The sequence below is a fragment of the Lepidochelys olivacea genome (assembly GCF_965140295.1).
Source record: "Lepidochelys olivacea isolate rLepOli2 genome assembly, chromosome: 14".
NCBI classification, from domain to species: domain Eukaryota; kingdom Metazoa; phylum Chordata; order Testudines; family Cheloniidae; genus Lepidochelys; species Lepidochelys olivacea.
Window position 1 is genome coordinate 37,318,198 of NC_140424.1, and position 27,590 is coordinate 37,345,787.

General features: G+C 43.4%; 1 protein-coding gene and 2 pseudogenes across 3 annotated transcripts in view; 2 read left to right on the forward strand and 1 right to left on the reverse strand.

Moving 5' to 3' along the window:
- Positions 1-27,590, forward strand: part of LOC311530619 (olfactory receptor 5AP2-like) — a 404,829-nt pseudogene that overhangs the window by 208,597 nt on the left and 168,642 nt on the right. The window lies entirely within an intron of this gene.
- LOC311530214 (olfactory receptor 5V1-like) lies at positions 1,685-2,430 on the reverse strand (annotated as a pseudogene). The gene has a single exon. The product of its transcript is annotated as an olfactory receptor 5V1-like (transcript).
- The window catches only part of LOC311530215 (olfactory receptor 14I1-like), a gene marked incomplete at both ends in the record, with an annotated part of 28,380 nt that continues 27,628 nt past the window's right edge, over positions 26,839-27,590 (forward strand). Inside the window, one exon of the mRNA XM_084646684.1 lies at positions 26,839-27,528. Within this exon, the coding sequence (XP_084502810.1) occupies positions 26,839-27,528 (690 nt within the window). The remainder of the gene's footprint in view (positions 27,529-27,590) is intronic.

The following is a 27,590-nucleotide window of genomic DNA, read 5'->3' on the forward strand; positions in this document are numbered from 1 at the left end:
CCAGAAGGGACCATAGTCTCACCTCCTGTATAGCACAGGCCAGAGAACTGCCCAAAATAATTTCTAGAGATCTTTTCAGAAAAAAAAAATCCCATCTTGATTTAAAAATTGATGAAGAATGAACCGCAACCCTTGGTAAATTGTTCCAATGGTTAATTACTCTCACTGTTAAAAATGCACACCTTATTTCTTGATGGCATAGATAGGAGAGATTAGATAGATAAGAATAATATGAAATCAATTTTATTTTATGTAACACCCTTTTAGACAAAATATACCCCACACATTTTGCAGAGAAGAAAAATACATATAACAGGATTAAATAGTACACAGAAGCAGAGGGAAATTGACATAATTAGTATAAGTTAATGAGAAATAACTCCCATGAAAACTCAAGCCTCAGCCTTTGGGGGAGTTAGGTAATAGGGAATGTTCAATTCATCCACTACTAATATGCACCCATATCAGGGATGGAGCATCAAAGTTCTGTAACAAATGAAACACGGCAGAGGAGTTTACAGGCCTGTGGACTCTTACTCCCGTGTAGTGAAGGGATTCATGTGCATTGGCAGGAGGGGAGAGGATGTAAGTCAATCAGACAATTATTTATGGCTTTGATTTTCAAAGGGGTTATAACGGAGTTCATTGAAAAATCAATGGGAGTTGGGTGCCTAACTCCCTTAGGCTCTCTTGGAAATCTGAGCCCACATGCTTAAATAGTTGGAAGGACTGGCCCAAAATTTCATTTTTTTTAGTCAAATATATATCATAGAATCATAGAAATGTTGGGCTGGAAGGGACCTTGAGAGGTCATCAAGTCCAGCCACCTGTGCTGAGGCAGGACCAAATGAACCTAGACCAGACCTGACAGGTGTCTGTCCAACCTGTTCCTAAAATCCCCCAATGACGGGGATTCCACAATCTCCCTTGGAAGCCTGTTCCAGAGGTCAACTCCCCTGAGAGTTAGACAGCTTTTCCTAATAGCTAATGTAAATCTTCCTTGCTGCAGACTAAGCCCATTGCTTCTTCTCCTACCTTCAGTGGGCATGGAGAACAGTTGATCCCTCTCATCTTTAGATGAGCCATTAACATATTGGAAGCCTGTTATCAGGTCCCCCTCAGTCTTTTTTTCTAAAGACGAAACATGCCCAGTTTTTTTCACCGTTCCTCATAGGTCCACCGTTCCTCATAGCATAGGTTTGCTAAACCTTTTATCATTTGTGTTACTCTCATTTGGACTCTCTCCAATTTGTCCACATCTTTCGTAAATATGTGAAACACGTTCAAGGCCACACAGCAACTAACATTATGTTTATAAATTAAGGTTCAGTTTAATTGTAATGTTCTGTTGTTGGATCCTTTCTCAGACTTTCCTAGTGATTGACCTCCACATTTAATAATAACACTTTGCACCCCTATAAAAGTTTTCATCCATAGATATGAAAGCTCTTTGCAACAGTCCTGGGGCTTCAAATATGCTGCTCCAACCCCTAGACCCATTCCCCTCCAAGAGTCCAACCCCCTGCTCAAAGCAGGACCAATCCCCAATTAAATCATCCCAGCCAGGGCTTTGTCAAGCCTGACCTTAAAAACTTCTAAGGAAGGAGATTCTACCACCTCCCTAGGTAACGCATTCCAGTGTTTCACCACCCTCCTAGTGAAAAAGTTTTTCCTAATATCCAACCTAAACCTCCCCCACTGTGAGATGCGACACACAGGTGGAAAAGGCCTTGCTCCTCGCCTCAGGGGAATGTATTTTCAGTATCCTTGAAACAATGTATCCATATGAAAGTTCGATGCACAGGGTGGGGATCCACCCCAAGAAGATGCTGGAGACCAGTATAATAGTGACATTGAATGAGATGTCTCCACAGGAAAGAGTCAGCAGGGGTGGGATGTCACAGTAGAAGCAGTTGACCCCATTGGCCTCACAGAAAGGCAGGCGGATGGTAAGGAACATGTGCAAGGCTGCACTGAGTGTGCCATTAAGCCAGGAGCCTGACACCAGCAGAACACAAAACTTCCTGTTCATGAGCAGCATGTAGCACAGGGGTTTGCATATGGCCACGTAGCAGTCATACGCCATGGTGGCCAGCAAGACGCACTCAGCACCCACAAAAAAAGGAAGAAGTAGAGTTGTGCTGCACACCTTGCATAGGAGATACTTCTCCTGCCTGAGAGGAGGTGCACCAGCATCTGGGGGATGGTGGTGGTGGTCTGGCAGACATCTAGGGGGGAGAGGTTTCCCAGGAAGAAGTACATTGGGGTTTGGAGACGTGGTTCCACCAAGGAGAGGAAGATGATGAGAATGTTCCCCAAGATGGTGAAGATGTAGATGATGGAGATAACCCAAGAAAGTAGGAAACGTAACCCCTGAATATTATGAAATCCAAGAAGGATGAATTCAGTTGGTGTGGTTTGATTCTCCATGACCACATCTTCACTTAGCTGCAGCAGAGAGGAGAATGGTCTATAAACAAGGAAAAAGGAGTTATGATACAAGAATTTGCATATTTTAGTTTGGTCACTGGCAGAACCAGGAGTCTAGAATTTCTTCCCACTAATCCTTAGATCCCATTTCCCTCTCAGATCCAGGAATAGAGGCTAGGCATCCTGATTCCATGACCCTGATCTAACCCTATCATAAATATAAAGGGAAGGGTAAACACCTTTAAATCCCTCTTGGCCAGAGGAAAAACCCTTTCACCTGTAAAGGGTTAAGAAGCTAAGATAACCTCACCAGCACCTGACCAGAATGACCAATGAGGAGACAAGATACTTTCAAAGCTGGAGCAGGGGGGAACAAAGGGTCTTCTCTGTCTGTGTGATGCTTTTGCCGGGACCAGAGTAGGAATGCAGGTCAGAACTCCTGTAAAGAGTTAGTAAGCAATCTAGTTAGGTATGCGTTAGATTCTGTTTTGTTTAAATGGCTGATAAAATAAGTTGTGCTGAATGGAATGCATGTTCCTGGTTTGTATCTTTTTGTAACTTAAGGTTTTGCCTAGAAGGATTCTCTATGTTTTGAATCTGATTACCCTGTAAGGTATTTACCATCCTGATTTTACAGAGGTGATTCTTTTACTTTTTCTTTAATTAAAATTCTTCTTTTTAATTAAACCTGATTGCTTTTTCATTGTTCTTAAGATCCAAGGGTTTGGGTCTGTGTTCACCTATGCAAATTGGTGAGGATTTTTATCAAGCCTTCCCCAGGAAAGGGGTGTAGTGCTTGGGGGGATATTTTGTGGGGGAGACGTTTTCAAGTGGGCATTTCCCCTGTCCTTCGTGTAACACTTTGGTGGTGACAGCATTTAACCTAAGCTGGTAAGAATAGGCTTAGGGGGTCTTTTGTGCAGGTCCCCACATCTGTACCCTAGAGCTCAGAGTGGGGAAGGAACCTTGACAAACCCCTAGAACCTGCTTGCCTTCTGGATATCCCAGCAATGTCACTGCTAGAGCACACACCATTTCCAGGGCTGAGGAATGCTCGTGGCTCCTAGACGTCACTGCTCTAACCACTACACTACACTCCCTCCCAGAGCCTGCAATACAATCCATGAGACCTGTCTCCAAGCCCCCTGTGCTAATCCACTAGACCCCGCTCACCACCCAAAGCTTGGAATAGAAACCAGGAGTGCTGACTCCCAAGCTCTACTTCTCTAACCAATAGACCCTACTCACCTCTCATAGTTGAGAACGGAACCCAGGAGTCCTGATTCTGAGTCTCCCCAATCACTAAACAGTAGAGCCCACTCCCTTTCTGAGCTTCGGATAGAACTCAAGAATCCTTCCCTCATTGGTAGATCACACATCTTTACGAGTACCTGAAGGAGGACATAGGAAAGCTCCTGATTCACCATCTTTGCTTTAACTCTTAGATACCAGTCTTTCCCTTAGCCAGGGCTAGTGCCTGTGTATTGGGGAAAGTTTGCCCTTCCATGGACCATGCCACACATATTCAAGTGATAAATAAAGGACTTTAATCTTCATGGACTGTAAATCTAATACTACAGTCAGAGGCATGGTACCATGAAAACACTGACAGTGGAGAGACAGATTATTACCACTAGCTGGTAAAATATAAAAACAATCTAATCTTCATTTCTTTAGCTGCTATACATTTCCAGATTTCATTCAAAATATGCTGTTATCCTTTTTTAATGTTTAAGTATTAAATTTATGTCAAAGGCATAGTAGGTTACATGTCTTTCAACTGAAGAGCCAGATTCTACCCTCCACAATAACTGTAAATTTCAATTAACTCAGACATTTTAAGAGACAGAGAAAGAGATGCATGTAGATGGAGTGTAAATAATTTGATGAGAGAGAAAGAATGATGAGAAGTATAACTTATTTTTAATTAATAAAATATACAATCATTTTATTCTTTCTTTAACTGCTTTATATTTCCTCCATGCAAAATATGGCGGTCCACTTGGTATTGGGATCCATTTGTTTTCAGCTTAGCTAAATGACAAAAATTGCAGTTTTTCATGATTGCATATATGAACTCTACATGCCCCTCAATGGCATGGTAGGTTAATACAAGACTTTAAAGAAGAGCCAGATTCTGCTCTCCACAACACCAGAAAGTTTTGAATATTCTAACGGAGAGACAAATAGTCTAATAGATAGATAAAGACAGAAGGAAACACACAAAAAGATAAATGGGAAAATAATATTATGATAAGAGCTAGCTACCCACCTGATTCTGATAGATAGATAGATACTGACTGCTGAGACAGAGATGATGGTGATGGTGAAGATGACGATGATGAATGCTTTTATTAAAAACATTAGTAAAAGATAGATAGAATCACCCTATGTTTTATTTTGATCTATTTTATGTTTCCAGATTTTCAGCAAAGTGAGAGAGACCAACTGATATCGGGATCCATTCGTTTTCTCCTTACCTAAATCTGAAAGATTGTACTCTCTCATGTTTGCAAGTTAGTTGTTGTCAAGGTTCCTTCCCCACTCTGAACTCTAGGGTACAGATGTGGGGACTTGCATGAAAACCTCCTAAGCTTACTTTTACCAGCTTAGGTTAAAACTTCCCCAAGGTACAAACTATTTTACCCTTTGCCCTTGGACTTCCACTGCCACCACCAAACATTTATCTGGGTTTATTTTTATTAGGAAAGCATCATTTGGAAACGTCTTTCCCCCAAAAATCCTCCCAACCCTTGCACCCCACTTCTTGGGGAAGGTTTGGTAAAAATCCTCACCAAGTTGCATAGGTGACCACAGACCCAAGCCCTTGGATCTTAGAACAATGAAAAAAGCATTCAGTTCTTGAAAAGAAACATTTTAATAGAAGAAACAGTAAAAAGAATCACCTCTGTAAAATCAGGATAGTAAATACCTTACAGGGTAATTAGATTCAAAACATAGAGAATCCCTCAAGGCCAAACCTTAAGTTACAAAAAAGACACACAGACAGGAATAGTCATTCTATTCAGCACAGATATTTTCTCAGCCATTTAAAGAAATCATAATCTAACACATACCTAGCTAGATTACTTACTAAGTTCTAAGACTCCATTCCTGTTCTGTCCCCAGCAAAAGCATCACACAGATAGACACAGACCCTTTGTTTTTCTCCCTCCTCCCAGCTTTTGAAAGTATCTTGTCTCCTCATTGGTCATTTTGGTCAGGTGCCAGCGAGGTTACCTTTAGCTTCTTAACCCTTTACAGGTGAGAGGATTTTTCCTCTGGCCAGGAGGGATTTTAAAGGGGTTTACCCTTCCCTTTATATTTATGACAGCATATTTAGCTAGATTACTTACTAAGATCTAAGACTCCATTCCTGTTCTGTCCCCGGCAAAAGCATCACCCAGACAGACCCAGACCCTTTGTTTTTCTCCCTCCTCCCAGCTTTACGAGTGAAAGGATTTTTCCTCTGGCCAGGAGGGTTTTTAAAGGTGATTACTCTTCCCTTTATATTTATGATAGTTGTACATTCAGAAACAAAAGCACAACAAATAAATAGTTTATATTCAAAATTTTGGTGCCCTTCAGACACTACAGAAGAGTGAAATTGTGCTCCCCGTAGTACCAGAAAGTTTCATACAACTCAGTAGAGCGAGAAATGGTGTGAGAGAGAGAGAGAGAGAGATGAAGGAGATTCAAAATATCCATGAAAGATTCAGAATCATTACAATAGCTACAGCAATATGTGAAATGTCTCTCACCTACCAGTTCAAATAAATAAATGGTGCTGGCTCTGCATTACTAACAATGGGGACCTAGAAGGAGAACTTAGATATATATTCTTTAAAAGGACTCTTGAGAACACATCCCTAGAGCATCTGCTGTGTGTTCAGAGATGAAGCTGCTTTGGGTGGGATTCCGGGGAAATGGGAGGGAGATATTGTCAGTTTGTTCTTTGGTGAAATACCTGTGACTGTACTGTGTAGTGGTGATATAAATTGTATTTGGAAATAGTCGTGTTCGCGTTGATGTATGTCTATACACACTGACATCCAAAGCCAGATTGTGGCTCTCTGGAGTGGAGTGTAGATCATGGCAACTTTTCTGGTGTCTTTGACAATTTCTGCAGAAATAAGCATCTAAGCCCTATGGATGGGAAATAAACTCTCCATATATGACCCTGATAAAGGACCCTGTAGGGCTATGAGCAGAAAGAGGTTTGAGCATCTAAAATTCTTATGGGTCATTTGGAATCCCCAGAGAAAAATCTCTGTTCTAGCATCATTTAAATCAAAGGATGAATTTTGGCTCCATTACTTCTCAGATAGGGTGATAACTATGAAAGCTACTGATGACATATTAGGTCAGATTTTCAAACTTGGTTTACCTACTGGTAAGGACTGAGACTGGGATTTTCAAAGAGGCCTAAGGGAGTTAGGCACCTGGCTAGATTTGCACTACGTCCAATGGAAGCCGGATGCCTAACTCCCTGGGGTCCTTTGAAAATCCCAGCTACAAATCTTTGAGCAACTTCATGTCAAATTCTATTTTGACCATTTGACAGCAGAAACTTAAAGTGCTTACTGAATTTGGGGTAGAGTATGGTATTTTAGTTGGAGACTGGGATATGGGTGTGATGTGAGCAGAGACACCAGACTCCATTTGCCTTAGCAGAGAACTACAGAATGCCCTCCTACTATAAAAGCCACTCATTATTAACTTCATCCTACAGTCTATCCTAGACTGCTCCAGAAATTGGAGGACCAAGAACTCTATGAATTCAAGTCACCTCCACAGCTGATCGAGCTTCAGTAGCATACCACCACTTTTCCCAGTTCCAAATTGACTCCTGCCTCTCTTTCAGGAAGAACCACATATGCTTTAGGGAGTCAATAGGACTTATTTGTACCCTGTGATGTGTGACTAAATTATTACATGTAGATATAAAAGTGAGAAGTGCTTTACAAAAATTTTGATCAGGGTGAATTGGAGCCTAGAGAATTTAGTTTTGCTTTGAACCTGCAGGAAGAGAGTAACACCCCCAAATGGAATTTGGCCATGTTAACAGGTCTGACAGAAAGAATTTGGCAAAGTTATAAGCAACTGAAAACAGGGGTGTAATGGGGTTGGGGCTCTCACCCCTAGCAAGGGCCTTTGGTCAAGTGTGTGCAGGCTTGCACTTTCTCTCCCTGTAGCCCTCCTTGGGCTCAGGTCCTTAATTAGTCCCATAATCTATCAATGATCTTAGTGCTGGTGTCGAGCCGTACGCCCAGGGCTTTTCCCCAGGAGGCAATGTCCTCACCATCTCTGGGTGCTTCAGGCTCCAGCTCTCTTGCTGGGCCACTATGGAGTTCCGTTCCCCTTCTGGGGTGCCTCAAAGTCCAGGCCACTACTCCCCCAGTGGCTAATGGGGGTGGGGGGACCCAGGCCCGCTCACTACTCCAGATCCCAGCCCAGGGATCCTGTTGATAGCAGCCATCCACTGTGTCCCTTTATCTAAGTCATACTGCTGATTTAATTCCCTGGGCCACTTCCCCACAACCCTGCACCTTCTTCACCCTTACCTTGTCTGAATAGGGTCCTAGCTACCAGCCTAGAGCTCCTTCTCGCTCCCTCGGCCAGCCGCACACCATTCACACTCCACCAGTTCCAGCAAGAAACTAACTCACTCTGGCCCTGCAGCTATTCCTAGACTAGCCTGCTGGACCCTGATTGGCTGTGTCCCACATAGCCCTTCTAGGCAGCCTGGAGAATCCTCTCCACTGCCTTTTTCAGGGACGGGATGTGGCAGGGCCATGAGGTCTCGAGCAGGGGCCAGTTTGTAAAAGGATTAATTCTTCCATTGACCTACCTACCACTTCTCAGAGAGGTGGATTAACTACATCAATGGATAAACTCCTTCCACCGACAAAGAAAGTGTCTATGCTATAGCGACACAGCTACAACACTGTGTCTGTGGGTCTGTATTGACATGTGCAAATCTTCATTGGCTCAGGGAGTGAAATCTGGGTCTCTCGGGGGAATGCATTAGCCACTAGTCTATAAAGTTATTTCCACTCTCTCTACACCCTCTAGGACTCTACAGAGCTAATTGCTAGGATGTTCTCCCGGGATACCCGCATTCCATTCCCTGCTCCAGTGAAGATTTCAGTACATGCACAGAGTAGAACAGCTTCAACAGGGGAGATTGAGAGAGACCCCTGAGAACACCTACCAGATTAGACCCCCACAAGTGAGATACTTGAGGGAGAACCAAGTTTGTAAATGCCACTGCGGAGTTGGCAGGAGTCAGGGCTGAGCTGCTCAGTTGTGTCAATAATTTGATGGCTTCCCACTAGCCCACTGACAAAAATGTAGGCGCCTCTGGGGCTTTACTGGTGGAAATTTAGGCACCTGAGAACATTAGGCACCTATAAGGAAAGGTAGCAGGGGTTTCATGAATGTCAATAAAAAGAAGTACTTGTGGCACCTTAGAGACTAACCAATTTATTTGAGCATGAGCTTTCGTGAGCTACAGCTCACTTCATCGGATGCATACCGTGGAAACTGCAGAAGACATTATATACACACAGAGACCATGAAACAATACCTCCTCCCACCCCACTGTCCTGCTGGTAATAGCTTATCTAAAGTGATCATCAAGTTGGGCCATTTCCAGCACAAATCCAGGTTTTCTCACCCTCCGCCCCCCCCCCCACACACACACATACAAACTCACTCTCCTGCTGGTAATAGCCCATCCAAAGTGACAACTCTCTTCACAATGTGTATGATAATCAAGGTGGGCCATTTCCTGCACAAATCCAGGTTCTCTCACTCCCTCACCCCCCTCCAAAAACCACACACACAAACTCACTCTCCTGCTGGTAATAGCTTATCCAAAGTGATCACTCTCCCTACAATGTGTATGATAATCAAGGTGGGCCATTTCCTGCACAAATCCAGGTTCTCTCACTCCCTCACCCCCCTCCAAAAACCACACACACAAACTCACTCTCCTGCTGGTAATAGCTTATCCAAAGTGATCACTCTCCCTACAATGTGCATGATAATCAAGGTGGGCCATTTCCAGCACAAATCCAGGTTTTCTCACCCCCCCCCCACCCCCATACACACACAAACTCACTCTCCTGCTGGTAATAGCTTATCTAAAGTGATCATCAAGTTGGAGAGTGAGAAAACCTGGATTTGTGCTGGAAATGGCCCAACTTGATGATCACTTTAGATAAGCTATTACCAGCAGGACAGTGGGGTGGGAGGAGGTATTGTTTCATGGTCTCTGTGTGTGTATAATGTCTTCTGCAGCTTCCACGGTATGCATCCGATGAAGTGAGCTGTAGCTCACGAAAGCTCATGCTCAAATCAATTGGTTAGTCTCTAAGGTGCCACAAGTACTCCTTTTCTTTTTGCGAATACAGACTAACACGGCTGTTACTCTGAAACCTGTCATGAATGTCAATGGTGTCTAAATGTTGGCCTTAGGAACCTAAGTTAGGCAGTTAGGCACCTAATCCCCCTTGTGAATCTAGCCCTAAGTCTCTAGATGTTATGGTTGCAAAGACAACATTGCAAACATGACTTGAGTGAAACCCCTGTGGCAATGTCTGCCTGAGTATGCAGAGAGCCTGACATAATAGCTCGGAAGTGTGAACTGCCTCATTTATTTCAATGGGTGCTGTTACAACCTGGCCCTGCCCTCCCCCTGGTCAGGCATCAGTCTGTTGTACTCAGAACTAGACTGTGTTTCCCATGAGATTCTAACCCCTCTATCAAGTGTGCATAGTGACTGGTCATTGCCTCTAGCTCTGGGTCTCTCTCAGGCATATTGCCAAGTGCAGACCCCATGCATGACACCCTTCTTGGGCAGTGGGAGTCTGCAGTCCACCTGGCTTAGACCACAAAACAACTGTCTCATTCCTCCCATCCTCCAATTACTTATACCCATTCCCCCTCATCTGGCAGTGGGAATCTGCCTCATCTGGCAGCCCAGACAAATCCTTCAGGGACAATGCAGCAAGAAAGCAAGAGACACAAACACTTTACAACACAACACCAGAGGTACAGAACTTAGGAAAACAATGTCCTCAAGGCACCCCCCTCAGTCTGATCTCACCACCCCTGGCAGACCTGGTTCTGGTCAGCATCCTTAGGTGATGCTGAATCTCTCAGCCACATCCTGTTTCCAGGTGCTTTTGCTGAGTGAATTTTCCGGCTCCAAATCCTGCTTCTGTGTAGAGAGTCAATCAAAGTCAGCGGCCCTGCCAGTAGAAAACCCATTGTTCCAGGATAGAAGAATCAGTCCACGTTGATGGCCAGTGATGGCTCTCTCCTTGTGAGCGCTTTCCACACTCTAGCAGGGGCAGCAGTGCTCAGAGAAGGCTGATGCTGTCAGGATAGGCCTCTTTTTCATGAGCATCTGGATGTTCTAAACCAGCAAGGAGGTTACAATGCAAAACAAAGGTCTCGATGAACGTGACAACCACAAAATTGCTACAGCACATAGGCATGCTATGTCACTGGCCCTCTACAACCATAACTCTGCATTCATAAAGTTTTTGTCAGTGAATTTCCCAGGTGTTTTTATTATTGTTTGTTTGTTGTTTTTTTTTTTACAGAAAAAGCTGTTGGTAGGAGATTAGAAGTCATTTAGACAGTTGTAGTTGTCAGACATTCATAGAAATGTAGGGCTGAGATGGACCTCGAGAGGTCATCGAGTCCGGACCCCTGTGCTAAGACAGGACCAAGTAAACCTACAGCAGCCCTGAGATGTGTTGTCCAACCTGTTCTTAAAAACCTCCAATGATGGGGAATCCACAACCTGCCTTGGAAGCCTGTTCCAGAATTTAACTCCCCTTCTAGTTAGAAAGATTTCCCAAATCTATAACCTAAATATCCCAGATTAAGCCCATTACTTCTTGTTTTATCTTCAATGGACACGGAGAACCATAGATCACCATCCTCTTTATATCAGCATACTTGAAGGCTGTTATCAGGTCCCTCCTCAGTCTTCTTTTCTCAAAACTAAAGATGCCCAGTTTCTTTAACCTTTCTTGCTGTCAGGTTTTCTGACCCTTTGATCATTTTTGTTGCTCTCCTACATACTCTCTCCAATTTGTCCACATCTTTCCTAAAACATGGATGTAATAAAATACAGCCCAGACTTTAAATGTGACCTGCCCTTCTGGATGCCTCCTGGGTAGGCTGCCTCCTTCTGAGACCCTTCTCCAGTCCCATGAATGAACCCCTTCCACGTGGCCGGCTCATGCCTCTACTTCTCCCTGGGGTGGGATTCAGAAATCCAGCCACGCTCTGACGGGGTTTCCAGCTTCCCCCTTCCCAGATGCCCACCCCACTACCTCTCAGGTCCAGCTGTGCTGGGACTCTGCCAAAGTTCCCCTTTGGGATCCTGGCCCTGCAGCTTTGTTTGCAGTGACACAGAAGCAGGAGTATTTGTCCAAATCGTGCACAGTGCTTAAAGAAGCATATTTTAAAAATAACGAATACCTATAGGGCCCATTGTCTCCCCTACGTTTGGCATTCCCCTCCAGCCCCTGGGTAGACGTGACCCACCCTTGGTGTCTCCTGTTGTCTCTGGGCACCAAGTTACAGCTTGACCACTGCAGTTCCTGACCCTCAGTCTGTCTATCTGTTTTTCTTTACCCTGATGACTCTGGGTCTTTTTGTCAGGTTCCAGCAGAGCCGACCACTTCCTTTTTAACTTTCAGGGTCTTTTGATTCTTAGCCCTAGCCATAGGAAGAATAAAACATCCTATTGTGGATGGTGCCAGCCAGGTCGGTTCTTCCCCCAGTTGATGACCCAGCCCATTGTTGTCTTAACCCTCTGAAGTGGGTACCTCAGAGGCTGAATATCTGAGTCATTGTTTTACTTTTCATGAGTTCCTTAACAGCACACTTTACAACCTCCTTTGCTTTAACCCTACACATTCAACCAGACGACAATATAGAATTAAAAAGGGAAACCAAATTATACATCATATTTTAAGCAGTAGTACAGACATTTTCCCACTTTGTGACACCTCCCAAGTTGAGACACTTTAATGGGGCTCAGTGATCAGAAAAAACAACTGTATTTATGAGAACACAGAAATGTTAGTCCTGGTCAAGAATTTCCTCAGAGCCTCCTTGACCTCTTTGTTCCTCAGGCTGTATATGATTGGGTTGAATGTCGGAATAATGACCGTGTAGAGCAGGGTGAGGGCTTGGTCAGTGTCCACAGTGACATTGGAACTGGGCCTCATGTAAGTGATAAAGATGCTGCAGTAGAATAAGATGACTGTGATTAGGTGTGAGGAGCAAGTGGAGAAAGCTTTGTGTCTCCCCTCACCTGAGTGCATCTTCAGAATGGTCCAGATGATGCTTTCATAGGAGGTGATGATTAAGATTAAGGGGACTATTGTGAACACCATAGTGAGGAAGGGAAGAATCGCATTGATGAGCGATGTATCCGTGCTCACCAGCCTAAGCACTGGGAGGACATCGCAGAAGAAGTGGTTGATTTTATTTGGTCTGTGGAAGGGTAACATGAATATGGCTGCCATTTGCTCACATGCCACCAAGTTGCCCACGAGCCACACCACAGCTGCCAAGCTTAGGGTGACCTTTCTGCTCATGATGAGTGAGTAACGCATAGGGTTGCATATGGCAACGTATTGGTCATAGGACATAACAGTCAGCAAGCACAGTCCAGGAAAGAGATAGCCTGCCTCTCTGACAGGAGGTTGGTCAGGGTCTTAGGGATGACCACTGAAGTGTAGCAGATCTCCAAGACTGACAAGTTCCTGAGGAAGAAATACATGGGGGTGATGAGGGCCAGGTCAGCAACCATGACAGCGATGATGAGGCTATTTCCTATCAGTGTGATGAGGTAGATGAGTAAAATGAGGACAAAAAGAAGGGGCTGCAAATGCTGGAGGTCTGAGAAGCCGAGAAAGATAAACTCTGTCATTGCAGTTAGGTTTTCCTCCATAGCTCGGTCCTGTTGAGACCACATATGTACTTAGATACCTCTCAGGGGTTTGCATGGTATCTCATGATAGATAGATAGATTAGATACACAATCAGTTTCACCCCATCCCCTTTCTCATCTCTCTGTGTGCACACAGATCAGGTGTCAGGTCTCTTGGATCTTACTCATCTCTGGTTGGTGATTCTGACACCCTGTCCCACACTTACCTCAGGAACGGGCATTGGCAGCTGCTGTGTCCGCTCCAGAGGAGCAGCTGGGCCACACCTGAACGGTGCTGCGACCCTGCATGCTTGGTCGCAATGCCTGGAGTGCGGGGCTGGGCCCAGCCCTTCAGGACAGGCACTGCAGGAGCCCCCTCTGCAGGGTGAGTCATGGACACACAAAAAAAGTCATGAACAAACAGGAAAATCACAGTGTTTGTGACTTCTTTCCCATTGTCACAGACATGCAGCCCTACGAATGATTATTAAAGAGCACCCCAATATTTGTCCCCACTTCCCTACCTCACACAGTGCCATCCCACTAATGAGAATGAGATACCAGAGTGTTTATCGAAAAGGCACTAGAGAAACCAACAACAAACAGCCCATACACATAGCTGGTCCCGTCTAATCTTACATTTCACTGCCAGCTAATGTGGTTAGATTTACCTCTCACGTTACTGGAACACAGCTGGACCAATTTCTGTTCTTCTAGACAAAAAAGATTCTCCGGTGTGTCTGTGGGACTCTCAAATCTCAGTGAGACGAGAGAGAATCCTGTAGATGAAGATATTTTAGGTGCCTTTGAAAATGACAGGCAGATAGATGAGTCATTCATTAACATTAGTTACCTTGATAGAAAGAAATTATGCACAGTACCTTTGATAAGACAGAGAGAAAGAAATGAAGGACAATTCTGTAGATTCTGTACATGAGTAAATTAGATTGAGTGATTAGATGAGAGAGAGAGAGTGAAAGAGGTTGCTCTATTTTTCCTTCAATTCTGGAGATAATCTTGTTTGTCTAGAAGAACAGAAATTGGTCCAGGTGTGTTCCAGTAACGTGAGAGGTAAATCTAACCACATTAGCTGGCAGTGAAGTGTAAGATTAGACGGGACCAGCTATGTGTATGGGCTCTTTGTTGTCGTCCAGTCCCCGCATCTGGCAGTCAGAGGCTTAGATTATCTGTAAGCATCAGCCATAGGAGGTAAATGGCAGATAATAAGTGTCCACGCTGGGTTTTACAGAATGGAGGTAAGGAAGAACAGATCTCTGTGTTCTGTTCCTAACTGCTCCCTTGACTGTGTTAACTAAAAGGTTTGGGCTGTACATGTTATATCAGGGACGCCTATTAGTTTGGGAATTTATTTGTCAAAAAACACAGTTTCAGGGCAACCAAAACTATTCATGAATTCAGGTCAAATTTGGTGAATAGTTTTGGCTGAAAAAAAATCAGCTCATTTTGACATTTACTAAATGAAACATTTCAACCTTTTTTTCCAAAATGACTTTTTTTAGATGGTTAACTAGCTTTACTTTAAAAACATACAAAATGGTAAAATAATAATAATAATTAATAACAACATCACCCCAAGAACAAAATGAAACAAACAAAGGAATAATAATAATTTTGGTCAAATGAAGTATTTTGTTTGACCAAAACAAAATTAAATGTTTCATTTCAGGTTAACCAAAATGTTTTGTTTTTGTTTAACCCAATTGTTGGATTTTTTTTTTCATTTTTGGGAAGAAAAAAATCCATTTCTGGTTGACCCAATTTTATTTTTATTTTTCCATAGTTTTGGGGTTGGCCATTGAATAAAAAAAAATCAGTGATTCACTCAGCTCTACTTCTGGCTTCTATTCCCAGCTCAGGGAGGGAAGTGGTATCTAGTGGTTAGAGCAAGGGGGCCTGAATGTCAGGACTCCTGGCTTCTATTTCCAGCTCCAGCAGGAAGAAAAGTCTAATTGTTTCGAGTAGGGGACTGAAAGTGAATACTCCTGGATTCTGTTTCTGACTCACTGTATGACTTTGAGAAAATTGAGTCACCTGTCTATGCCTCAGTTTACACATCTGTATAATGCTGATTATGAAGAGGCTCACTTTCACACAAGAGATATACTGTGCCCAAATAAATGCATACATTGTATTTTCCTTTTTAAATGCAGAACATTTTATTTTATATATTCTGATTGGTATATTTTTATTATATTTCCCTTCTAAAGGCAGTTTCTTCTGCACTACTGACATGAAAGGAGTGATTTCAAAGGGGAGAGTCTGACTGAAAAGTAACCAGCCAGCCTGTGGTGAGAAGCATCTAAGTTTTAAGGACACCGGAAGTGTTAAGATCACCTTAGAATGTGTTTTGCTTTTATTTCATTTGACCAAATCTGACTTGTCGTGCTTTGACTTATAATCACTTAAAATCTAGTTTTATAGCTAATAAATCTGTTTATTCTACCTGAATCAGTGTGTTTGGTTTGCAGTGTCAGAGGCTCCCCTTGGGATAACAAGCTCGGTACATATCAATTTCTTTGTTAAATTGATGAACTCATATAAGCTTGCAGCGTCCAGAGGGCATAACTGGACACTGCAAGATGGAGGTCCCTAGGATTGCGTCTAGGACCAGAGATATTGGCGAGTGTCATTCTATTGCAAGTAGCTGGGAGCAGTTTACATGCCAGAGGCTGTGTGTGAACAGCCCAGGAGTGGGGGTTCTCACAGCAGAGCAGGGTAAGGCTGGCTCCCAGAGACAAGGACTGGAGTGGCCTAGCAGATCACCAGTCCAGACAACACCATAGGGGAATGTCACACCCACCTTACAGTTCTTGTACTAATCCCCAACTTTGCCAGTTTAGCTAATAATTTACCATGTGATACCATGTCAAATGCTTTACTGAAGTCCAGGTAGATATGGTCTGCCACAATTCCCTTGTCTGGTAAATCAGGTTTTTTTCTCAGAGAAAAACATTAGGTTAGTCTGGCACCATCTACATTTGGTAAACCCATGTTGTGTTGTATCCCCTTTTCTGTTTACCTCCATGAATTTAATTATTCTTTCCTACAAAATTTGTTCTACAGCCTGGCATACTAGTGAGGTCAGGTTAACAGGTCAGCTCACTTTTTTTCCATTTCTTAACTATAGGTAATGCATTAGCTATTCTCCAGTCATATGGTACTACCCCTAAATTGGTAGATTTGTTAAATATCCGTGCTACTGGACTTGCAATGTCAGGTGCCAGTTCTTTCAGTATTCTGGGGTGGAGATCATCTGGTCCCTTTGATTTGAGTGCTTTAAGCTTGTTAAGTTTTGCTTCCACCTCAGAGGTGATCATTTCCATTTCTATGCCCTCATTCTCATCAGCCATCCTGTCTCCATGCCCATGTTCCACATTATCATCTTATTGAAAAATGAAATCTTCTGCTCCCTTTCCTTCCACCCCAGACCTGACCAGTGGTCCCATCCAGCCCAGTCTCCCCCTCAGTGCAGCACCAGGACATTCAAATTCAAAATGACCTTGACAAATTGGAGAATTGGTCTGATACCAACAAGATGAAATGCAATAAAGACAAGTGCAAAGTACTTCCCCCAGGAAGGAAAAATCAAACACATCACAATTACAAAATGGGAAATAACTGACTTCCAGCCCTACATTTCTATGATTCTACCTACCCATCCAACCTTGTATCCTGCCTTCCCCATCACCCTGGATCCATCTGATACTCCAGCTAACCTGCTACCACAGCCTTCTTGTGAATGCTTCACCAAGCCATTGGTACGTCCAGCCGAGTGCCTGGCCTCACTGCTCAGCCGGCTTAGACCAATGGTCCCTCTTGTGCAGCCAAGATCTCGGTCAAGGCCCCAGATGCTAGTATGAAATGTACAAGACTGTGTGTCACATGTATATCTGCCACTGCAGTACATGTCATGTGGTAATGCAATTAAAGGTTACATCAAAATATCCTGTAGGCACAAAGGGTAGTGTTAAGGCTGCTTGCCCAACCATGTCTTGAATTTGCTTAATCACACAACATTAATGTACAGTACAGTGTGCAATTGCCCAGACTTTGTGTGTGCTCTGTTTTGTTTTTTTAAACAAAGAAGGTGAAAAAAGTAAAAACATAAAACCAATAACCCAGCAGGGTCCAGACTCCAGGTCTTCACAGCTCCACAGACAAGCTGGAAAGTGACATAAGTTTGCAGGTCGCCCATATAACCTTGACTCTCCTCCCTATTCTAGAAGAAGCATGGTGCTGTAGCCAAGGACTTGGGCTGGGTCTTAGACCACCTGCATTAAATTCCCAATGCTGCTCCTGACCTTGCGTTTTTCAGTGACATCAGCAAGCTCTTTTAGGCATTACAGAACATTCCAGCCTTAATCTCTCTGGTCTCAGTTTTGTAAGGGCAATCATTCTTCCATTCATCCACTGTTTGTCTGTCTTGCCTATGTAAATTGTAATGTCTTTGGGGCAGGGGTACCTACTAGGGTACTTTTACTATGAATGTGTACAGTGCCTGGTACAAAGGGACCTGATCTCAGTAAGGTCCCTTATGTGCTAGCATAATATAAATCAAGACAATAATTAACCCTGCAATTTTAAGTGACATGAATTTAATTCTAGACACTTATTCAAACACATTGACTCATACCCAAGATTTCTTCTGTGTTTTAACACAGCTAATACAAGTGATAATCATCTCCTGCCTATTAATTAGTATTAATTACACATATTACATATTAATTACACCATATTCAGATGTAAAATATAATGAGCCAATTTCTTCTCTCAGTTACACCAATGTAAACTCTCAAGTTATCCATGATATACTCCATAGTCATCCCACAGATCTTCCATTGACACTACAGATTCATAAGATGGTCCATAGACATTACAGAGCAACTCCATAGATTCTACAGAGTTGCTCCATAGATATAACACATTTACTACAGGCTCACTCCACATCTACTGTAGAGTTATTCATTATAGAGTTAATACATAGCTGTTCTGTAAATGCTACAGATTTACTCATTATTCCACAGATTGTACAGGGATTTTCATATATGTTACAGTGCTATTCCATAGTTACTACAGATTTATTAGTAAGTTACTTCACATATTCTAGTTGCTCCATAGATACTACAGCATTACCATAGAGTTACTCCAGATCCTACTGAGTTGCAGTATAACTAAAAGCAAAACTGAGCCCTACACCAAGAATATGTTTCCCAGTCTGACAATTCTTTATTCTGACTTCCATTTATTACCCTCTCCAAAGCCCTTATCTTCCCATCATCCTCTTTATGGTGCTGATGATCATGTACAATGTGGTGTGGAATATGGACACCACCTTGTCCATGGGAAAGCTGCCAAAGAGCCAGGTGTAGACATAGAGGGCTGGACTGAATATGATGAAGACTGATGATGATGTGGGTGATGCAGATGAAAGCCACTTTGCTCTTTCCTGGACCGGATCCTGAGCTTGACCAGCAGGACAATGTAGGAAATGAGGAGGAGGACAAAGTACATCAAGGTGACCACGTTGCTGTCAGAGAACATCAGCAGCTGCACCACATAAGAGTCAATGCAGGCCAGCTTGATCACCTGAGGGACATCACAGAAGAAGTTGTCAAGCTTGTTGGGGCCTCAGAAGGATGGTCAGATGGTCAGAACCACCTGGACAATGGAATGTAGGAAGCCTCCTATCCACGCGTCCCTCACCAGGGTGCAGCAGGCCCCTCTCTATTTGAGCTTGGTACAGTGCAGAGGTTGGCAGATGTTCCACGTAGCAGTCATAAGCCATGACCTTGGCTGCCCCCAGAAGGTGGAGGAAGAAGAGCTGGGCCATGTAACCCTGGTATGCGATGGTCTTGCAGTGGGAGAAGAAGTTGACCAGTATTTTTGGATGGTTGACAGAGTAGTAGCAGAAGACCAAGTTGTCCAGGAAGTAATACATGGGGGAGCCCAGCAGGGGGGCTGCCCTGCATGGTGAGGATGATGAAGAAGTTGGCTGGGAGCATGATGATGTGGAAGAGCAGGAAAAGGAAGAAGAGGATGAGCTGTACCTCATGGGTCTGAGATAGCCCCACCAGGACAAACTCTGTCAACTCCATGAGGTTCCCATGCTCCATCCCATCAGTGTGGGTCCCTGTAGCACACACAGACCGGGGAGAGGGGAGGACATTATAACAGCCACTGTTAACTAGCACCTCAATGTATAACAGCACTTTGAGCCAAGCAGAGATGTACGGGCCAAGCACATTGGAGCTTTATTGTGGGGAAGGGGTGAGAATGGAACCCCGCACTGAGGTAACTTACACACCAAGGGGTGGACCCAGTTGCAGGGATATGGCTGCCACTTCTGCTGGCTTCTCCACAACTGGATCTTTCCCATATACTGCCACACTGCCCTCAACGGAGCTCTGCCTGTTCACACCAGCTGGGGATCTGGCACCATTTGCTCCAAGGAAGCTATGGCTGATTCACAACAGCTGGGGATCCAGCACTATTGACTCCAAAAGGAGCGAGTCTGATAAGCCCCATTTAATAGATGGGGACACTGAGGCATGGAGAGCAGCAGAAGTCACTTGCACAAGGTTACACAGAGATTCAAAGGCAGTAACGACTGGAACCCAAGAGTCCAGACTTCCAGCCCCCTTGCTTTAACCACTAACCCTACTCCCCTCCCTCCAGAGCTGGGACAGAAACCCAGGAGTCCTGACTCACGTCCCCTCTATTTTCTAACCACTAGTCCCCACTCTGATTCGTGACCTGTTTCCCTCTCTTGACAGTGCTCACCTCACTTTCTCAGCAGGTTCAGACACTTGTGTTTTGGAGCAGGTTTTAGCCAACCCATTAGCAGGTTTGGCCTCTGAACCCAGGGGCCTCCTGATTATCTCTGGGCACCTCATGGGCTCAGCTGGAGGCACATCCTTGCTGTCTTGCAACCCACTTCTCACTCTGTCTGGCTCTACATCACATGACTCTGTCTCCCGATCGCTCTGAAAGGCCTCAGTCATCTCGAGCTGGGCACCAAAAACTAGCTTTAGTTCCAAATTCCTGGGGAGACCCTTTTACACAGACACCAAGTGAGGTATGTAAACCTGGAGCTTCATTCACTGCATTGTTGTTCCCACAACATTGGCTAGATTCCTAGGCTGAGGTTTTCAAAGTGACCAGAGGGATCTGGCATACAAAAGTTCAGAGACCCAAAGAAAAAGCAAATCCTCATTAAAACTAACTGGAATTTGATGGCCAAATATCTATAGGCAACCTCGAAAATTCCATCACTGGTCATGCTGGCCCCACCATGAGCACAAAACTGGGATTGTCAAGGAACTGGTTTAATGTTTGATTGTTGTAGAGTCCTGGACAGAAATCTGTCCCCAGGAGATATTATGACATGTACAAAGCTGTAGCCTACGTCACTGAGAGAGGTGGAGATGTGTTACTCTGAGGTGTGGCCTAATTCAGCTAATATCTCCCGGAATTAATTTTACTAGAGCTGGTCAAAAACACGGCGGGGGGGGGGGGTCAGAATCATCTTACTCCCTTAAAACAATTCAAACTTTCTTTACATAATTCATAGAAATTTAACAATTTAAAAGAACTACCATTTTTGTGAGTTTTTTGGAGACACTTTGTTCCCATTCTTGGGGGAGTTCAAATTAGATTAATAGATTCCAAGGCCAGAAAAGACTATTGTGACCTTCTAGTCTGACCCCCTGTACAACCCAGCCCAGAGAATGTCCCCAAAATAATACCTAGAGCAGATCCTTTAGAAAAACATCCAATCTTGATTTGAAAGTTCTCAGTGATGGAGAATCTATGAAATAAGTAATTAATAATAAACTAGGCGAGATTTTCAAAGGGGATTAATGGAGCTGGGCACTCCTATTGAAAGCAAACTGGATTTAGGCATGCAAATCCAGTAGGTACCTTCAAACATTCCAGTCTATATGGATAATGTGCGCATGCAGTTACTTTAGAGTAGATAAAACTCTCTGAAGGATAGAAACTCGCCTTCCTCACACCATAGATCCATTCATTAGCTGATGACGGTGAGACTCCACCATGGGCAGATTATTCAAGAATTGTCCTCTATGGGGCACCTTAGACCTTCCTCTGAATCAGGTGGTACTAGCCACTGCCAGGGACAGGATCCTGGACTAGATGGTCCAAAGGTCTGACTCAATTAGACAGTTCCTCTGATCTATAACAAGCAGATGTTGTCAAGTAAAATTCCAATGAATGTTGCACCCATATCAACTCAAATGCATTTAATTTAGTTTTAATTATTCATTATTAAAGCTGGTCAAAAATGAAAATTGTATTTTTCTGAGAAATGTCATTGCTTTGTTTTCATTAGAAACATCCCATAATATTGCTTTTGGATGGGGGCTGGGCAAAAAAATGAAACTGGAGACTGAAAAGTGTTTGGTTTTCAAAAATTTTCTCTAGTAAAAATGCCACTTTATGGTGCATATTTTCTAGTTTGGAGAAAAGATTTCTGATATTGAAAACTTTTTCCCCAAGAAAAGGTTTCCATCTCCAGGTTTTCATAAAAAGAAAACCAAAAACAGCTTCCCCACACCGACAAACAAAAACCCATAGAAAAATGAGTCCAAAATGAATTTTTTTCCACACCAAAATTATTTTCAATGACAAGCAATTTTTCTTCAAAAATCTATTTTGCCAGGAAGATATTTTTGAGCATGGCTATTCATTATGAATTATCCTCCAAGTTGTAATTATTATCCCCATTTGATGGATGACAAACTGAGAAACGGAGCTGTGAAGTGACTGAACAGTCAGAGGAATAGTTGGGATCAAATCTCAGGACACCTTGGCCTTTAGCTTTTTAATAATTAATTAATTATCTGATAGTTGCATCTGATGTCAGAGGCCCATTTCATTAGGTACAACAAAGACTCCACCTGAACGAGCTTAGAGTAGAAAAGACAGGCAAAGGATGGGAGGGAAAAGACAGCCCCAGGGAATGACTTTCCCCGGGTAACACAGCAGGTCAGTGTTTGCCTCACAACTTTCCTCTAGACCCTGCTGCCTAATTGTAATCATGATTATTTTAGTTTCTGGAAACTCTACAGAGAAGTAGAGGGCAAGAGAAATGTACTGTTGCTTTTGGGCTATTGAGGGCTCCAGGGAATGAGTCCCACAGGCCTTAGAAAACAGACATGGATAAATCACCTTCCCACAGCACCAATCTTTTTTGACACAGAGCTCATCTGCAGACAGCACAGATCTCAATGTATTTCCAGCAGCTCAGGCTCAGTGCAGTGGGGGAATGTCCTCTCATAATATAGTGATAGGAGCATTAGACAGAGAGATTGATAGAGCGGTGTGTATGGGGCTGGAGAGAGAGGGGCAACCAATTGCAGTCTGTAGCTCGAGGAGAAAAGACATCTCAGTCTGATGGATTCCACACAGACCGGCACTGTAAGTTTGTTCTTGCAATGAAATATATTTGGGGATTACAGAGTGGCTCTTTAAGGACAAAATTGTAAATGACAATATGTATTTTTTTTCAGAGTTTCACTCTTAGCTCGATTTGGGCATGGGAAACTGAGGTAATCCAAAGCACTTACCTTAGGAAAGAGAGGGCAGAATATCCATGCCACAGTTTCCTCCTATTGGGAGTGGGGGAATTGATCAAATTGACACAAATATTTTTTAGAATGAACTGAGAAGTTTACATTAAAATTGTCAAAAAAATGTGACAAACACTATCAGCTCACTGTTACTTTTCTCTATTTATACATTAGTTTGTTGTTATTGCTGTCTGTCTGTCTGTTTGTACTTTTCTCTCTCAATTAGTTTGTTTTTACTTCTCTATCTACCTTTAGCTTGTGTTAGTTCTGTGTTTCTCTCTCACTCTCTGTATCTGTTCTTTTCTAACTTGTGTCTCTCTGTTAGTTTGTTGTTACATCTATCTATCTATCTATCTATCTATCTATCTATCTATCTATCTATCTATCTATCTATCTATCTATCCGTCAGTTTGTGTCTAGTTCTCCCTCTCTTTCTCTATCTCTATGTTCATTGTCAACTGTTGGAAATGGGCCATCCTGATTATCACTACAAAAGGTTTTTTTTCTCCTGCTGATAATAACTCACCTTAACTGACATGTATCCGACAAAGTTGGTATTCACCCACGAAAGCTTAAGCTCCAATACGTCTGTCAGTCTATAAGGCACCACAGGACTCTTTGCCGCTTTTATAGATCCAGACCAACATGGCTACCCGTCTGATACTTGTCACCTTAACTGATCACTCTCATTATAGTGGACATGGCAACACCCATTTTTTCATGTTCTCTGTGTATATATATATATATATCTTCCTACTGTATTTTCCACTGCATGTATCCGATGAAGTGGGTTTTAGCCCACGAAAGCTTATGCTCAAATAAATTTGTTAGTCTCTAAGGGGCCACAAGTACTCCTCTTTCTTTTTTCCATGTTTATTGTTACTTCTGACTATTAGATTGCTGCAAGGGGAGTTGAGTCTAGTGGGTTAGAGCAGCAGGGCTGGGATCCAGGATTCCTGGTTTCTATCCGCAGCTCTGGGAAGGGTATGGGGTCTAGTGGGTTAGAGTTGTAGGGACTGAGAGCCAGGAGTCCTGGGTTCTATTTGTGGATTTGGGAGGAAGTTCACTCCAGTGTAGAGAGCAGGCAGAGAGGAACCAGAACTACTGAGTCCCATTTCTGTCTCTCATAAGGACAGGCACCCCTTCCCCCCATAACTTGAAGCTGAGTGGTTAGGGTAATAAGCTGGCATGTGACAGACCCAGGTTCAAACCTTCCTTCTGATTGATGATGAGCAGGGATTTGAATTGTATCTTGACTTTAGCAAAGCTTTTGATATGGTCTTCCACAGTATTCTTGCCAGCAAATTAAAGAAGTATGGATTAGTGAATGGACTAAAAGGTGGATAGAAAGCTGGCTAGGTTGTCAGGCTGAGTGGGTAGTGACTAATGGCTTAAAGTCTAGTTGGCAGCTGGTATCAATTGGAGTGCCCCAGGGGTTGGTCCTGGGGCTGGTTTAGTTAATCATCTTTATTAATGATCTGGATGATGGGATGAATTTGACCGTCCGCAAGTTCGCAGATGACACTCAGCTGCAGGGAGAGGTAGATACACTGGAGGGTAGGGATAGGGTCCAGAATGACCTAGACAAGTTGGAGGATTGGGCCAAAAGAAATCTGATGAGGTTCAACATGGACAAGTGCAGAGTCCTGTACTTAGGAAGGAAGAATCCCTTACATTGCTACAGATTGGGGACTGACTGGCTAAGCAGTAGTTCTGCAGAAAAGGAACAGGGGATTACAGTGGATCAGAAAGCTGGATATGAGTCATCAGTGTGCCCTTGTTGCCAAGAAGGCCAATGGCATACTGGGCTGCATTAGTAGGAGCATTGCCAGCAGATCGAGGGAAGTGATTATTCTCCTCTATTCAACACTGGTGAGGCCACACCTGGAATATTGCATCCAGTTGTGGTCCCCCCACTACATAAGGGATGTGGACAAATTGGAGAGAGTCCAGCGGAGGGCAACAAAAATTATTAGGAGGCTGGGGCACATGACTTATGAGGAGATGCTGATGGTTATTTAGTCTGCAAAAGAGAAGCGTGAGGGGGGATTTGATAGCAGCCTTCAACTACCTGAAGGGGGCTTCCAAAGAGGATGGAGCTCAGCTGTTCTCAGTGGTGGCAGAAGACAGAGCAAGGAGCAGTGGTCTCAAGTTGCAGTGGGGGAGGTCCAGGTTGGATATTAGGAAACAGTATTTCACTGGGAGGGTGGTGAAGCACGGTAATGGGTTACCTAGAGAGGTACTTTTCTCATTCTCTCCTGTTGAGGCAGCTCCATTTTGTATCAATAATTAAGTAGTCACTGGAGCAGGGACTTGAACTTGGCTGTGCCAGACACAAGATGAGTGCGCCAATTACCACGCTGGAGAATTCCCTGTCCCAATGACTCTCCATTGTCACTCGCCGCAGTCATTCCTGATGGCCATGGAGAGTCATTGGCCAGAGAGAGGCTGAGATGCAGTCAAAGGTAGTGATTAGAGGAGAGGACTGGGAGTCCAGCCACCTCAGTTGTGTTCCCAGCTCTGGGATGGAGTTGAGCTCAGTGGGCAGATCCAGAACTCTTGGCTTGTGGGTTAGAGCAGGGAGCAAACTGGGAGTCAGGACTCCAGGGTTCTCTTCCAGGCTCTGGGAGGGAATTTAGTTGAGTGGTTAGAGAATCAGGAGGGGAGCTGTAATGTCTGTCTCACAGTGAGAGTGGAACCCCGGCTAGAACGGGGGATGGGGTGTCAGGACCCATGGGCTGTATTCCTCACTAGAGTTCACTGTGTAATTATGACTGGGCTCGGTCACCTCCATGCTAGATGCTGCTCCCGTTTAGAGCAGTTTAAATGGGGAGTAATTCCATGGCATGCAGTGAAATTACTCCACATTCACAGCAGTGCCCCTGACAGCAGAATCTGGCCAACCAGGCCCCCGATTCCCTTCAGTAAACTGAGGATAGTGACATTTATATACCGTTATCCAGAGCTCGTCCACCTCTGGGTGGCAAAGTTATACATGTACCTCAAAAGTAGGGCTGTCAAATGATTAAAAAAAATAATCACAATTAATCGCAGTTTTAATTGCACTGTCAAACAATAATAGAATGCAATTGAAATTTATTTAGAATATTTTGGGATGTTTTTCTACATTTTCAAATATATTGATTTCAATTAGAATGCAGAATACAAAGTGTACAGAAGTCACTTTATATTATTATTTTTGATTACAAAGATTTGCACTGTAAAAAAATAAACAAAAGGCTGACTGATGATGAGAAAAGATTTGAATTGTATCTTGACTTTAGCAAAGCTTTTGATTCAGTTTCCCACAGTATTCTTGCCAGCAAGTTAAAGAAGTAAGCAAATGTTTGTAATCAAAAATAATAATATAAAGTGACTTCTGTACACTTTGTATTCTGCATTCTAATTGAAATCAATATATTTGAAAATGTAGAAAAACATCCAAAAACATTTATAATAAATTTAAATTGGTATTCTATTATGGTTTAACAGTACGATTAAAACCACAATTAATCCGATTAATTTAATCAAGTTAATTGGTTTTGAGTTTATTGCTTGAGTTAACTGCAATTAATTGACAGCCCTACTCAAAAGCAATTGGTCCTAATTCTCTTCTCCATCACCCCAGTGTGAATCAGGAGTAACACCACTGGAGTGAGTGGGGTGTTTTCCCCATCCTCATTCCCATATTACACCAATCTTCACAAGCTAACGGTCAAACTCAAGGAAATTAAGGTGGTTTTCACAAAAGGAGTTATTTAACTGATCTAATCCTGGCCCTTGCTCTTGTCCTTCCCTCCACAGCCATCACACGATGTCCTGAGAAAGAAAATGTCCAACCGAACCACTGTGACCGAGTTCCTTCTCCTGGGATTCTCTGACATTTGGGAGCTGCAGATTTTGCACGTTCTGGTGTTTCTAGTGATTTACCTGGCAGCCCTGGTGGGGAATCTTCTTATCTTCATGGCCATAGCCTTCGACCACCACCTTCACACCCCCATGTACTTCTTCCTGATGAATCTCTCCGTCGTAGACCTTGGCTCCATCTCTGTCACTGTCCCCAAATCCATGGCCAACTCCCTCATGAACACCAAGTCCATTTCCTATGCTGGATGTGTTGCCCAAGTCTTTTTCCTTCTCTCCTTCCTGACAGCAGATTTTTCCCTTCTCATCGTCATGGCGTATGACCGATATGTCGCCATCTGCCAACCACTGTACTATGAGGCAATGATGAACAGCAGAGCTTGTGTCCAACTTGCAGCCAGTGCCTGGATCAGTGGGATTCTCTACTCTGTGCTACATACTGGAAATGTGTTTGCATTGACCTTCTGTAATGGCAACATAGTGGATCAGTTCTTCTGTGAAATCCCCCAGCTACTCAAGCTCACCTGCTCTGACTCATATTTGAGAGAAGTTAGGGTTCTTGTCTTTAGTATATGTTTAGTCTTAGGCTTCTTTGTTTTTATCATTGTGTCATATGTTCAGATCTTCAAATTAGTGCTCAGAATCCCCTCTGAGCAGGGCCAGCATAAAGCCCTATCCACCTGCTTTCCTCACCTCATTGTGGTTTCCTTGTTTATTTT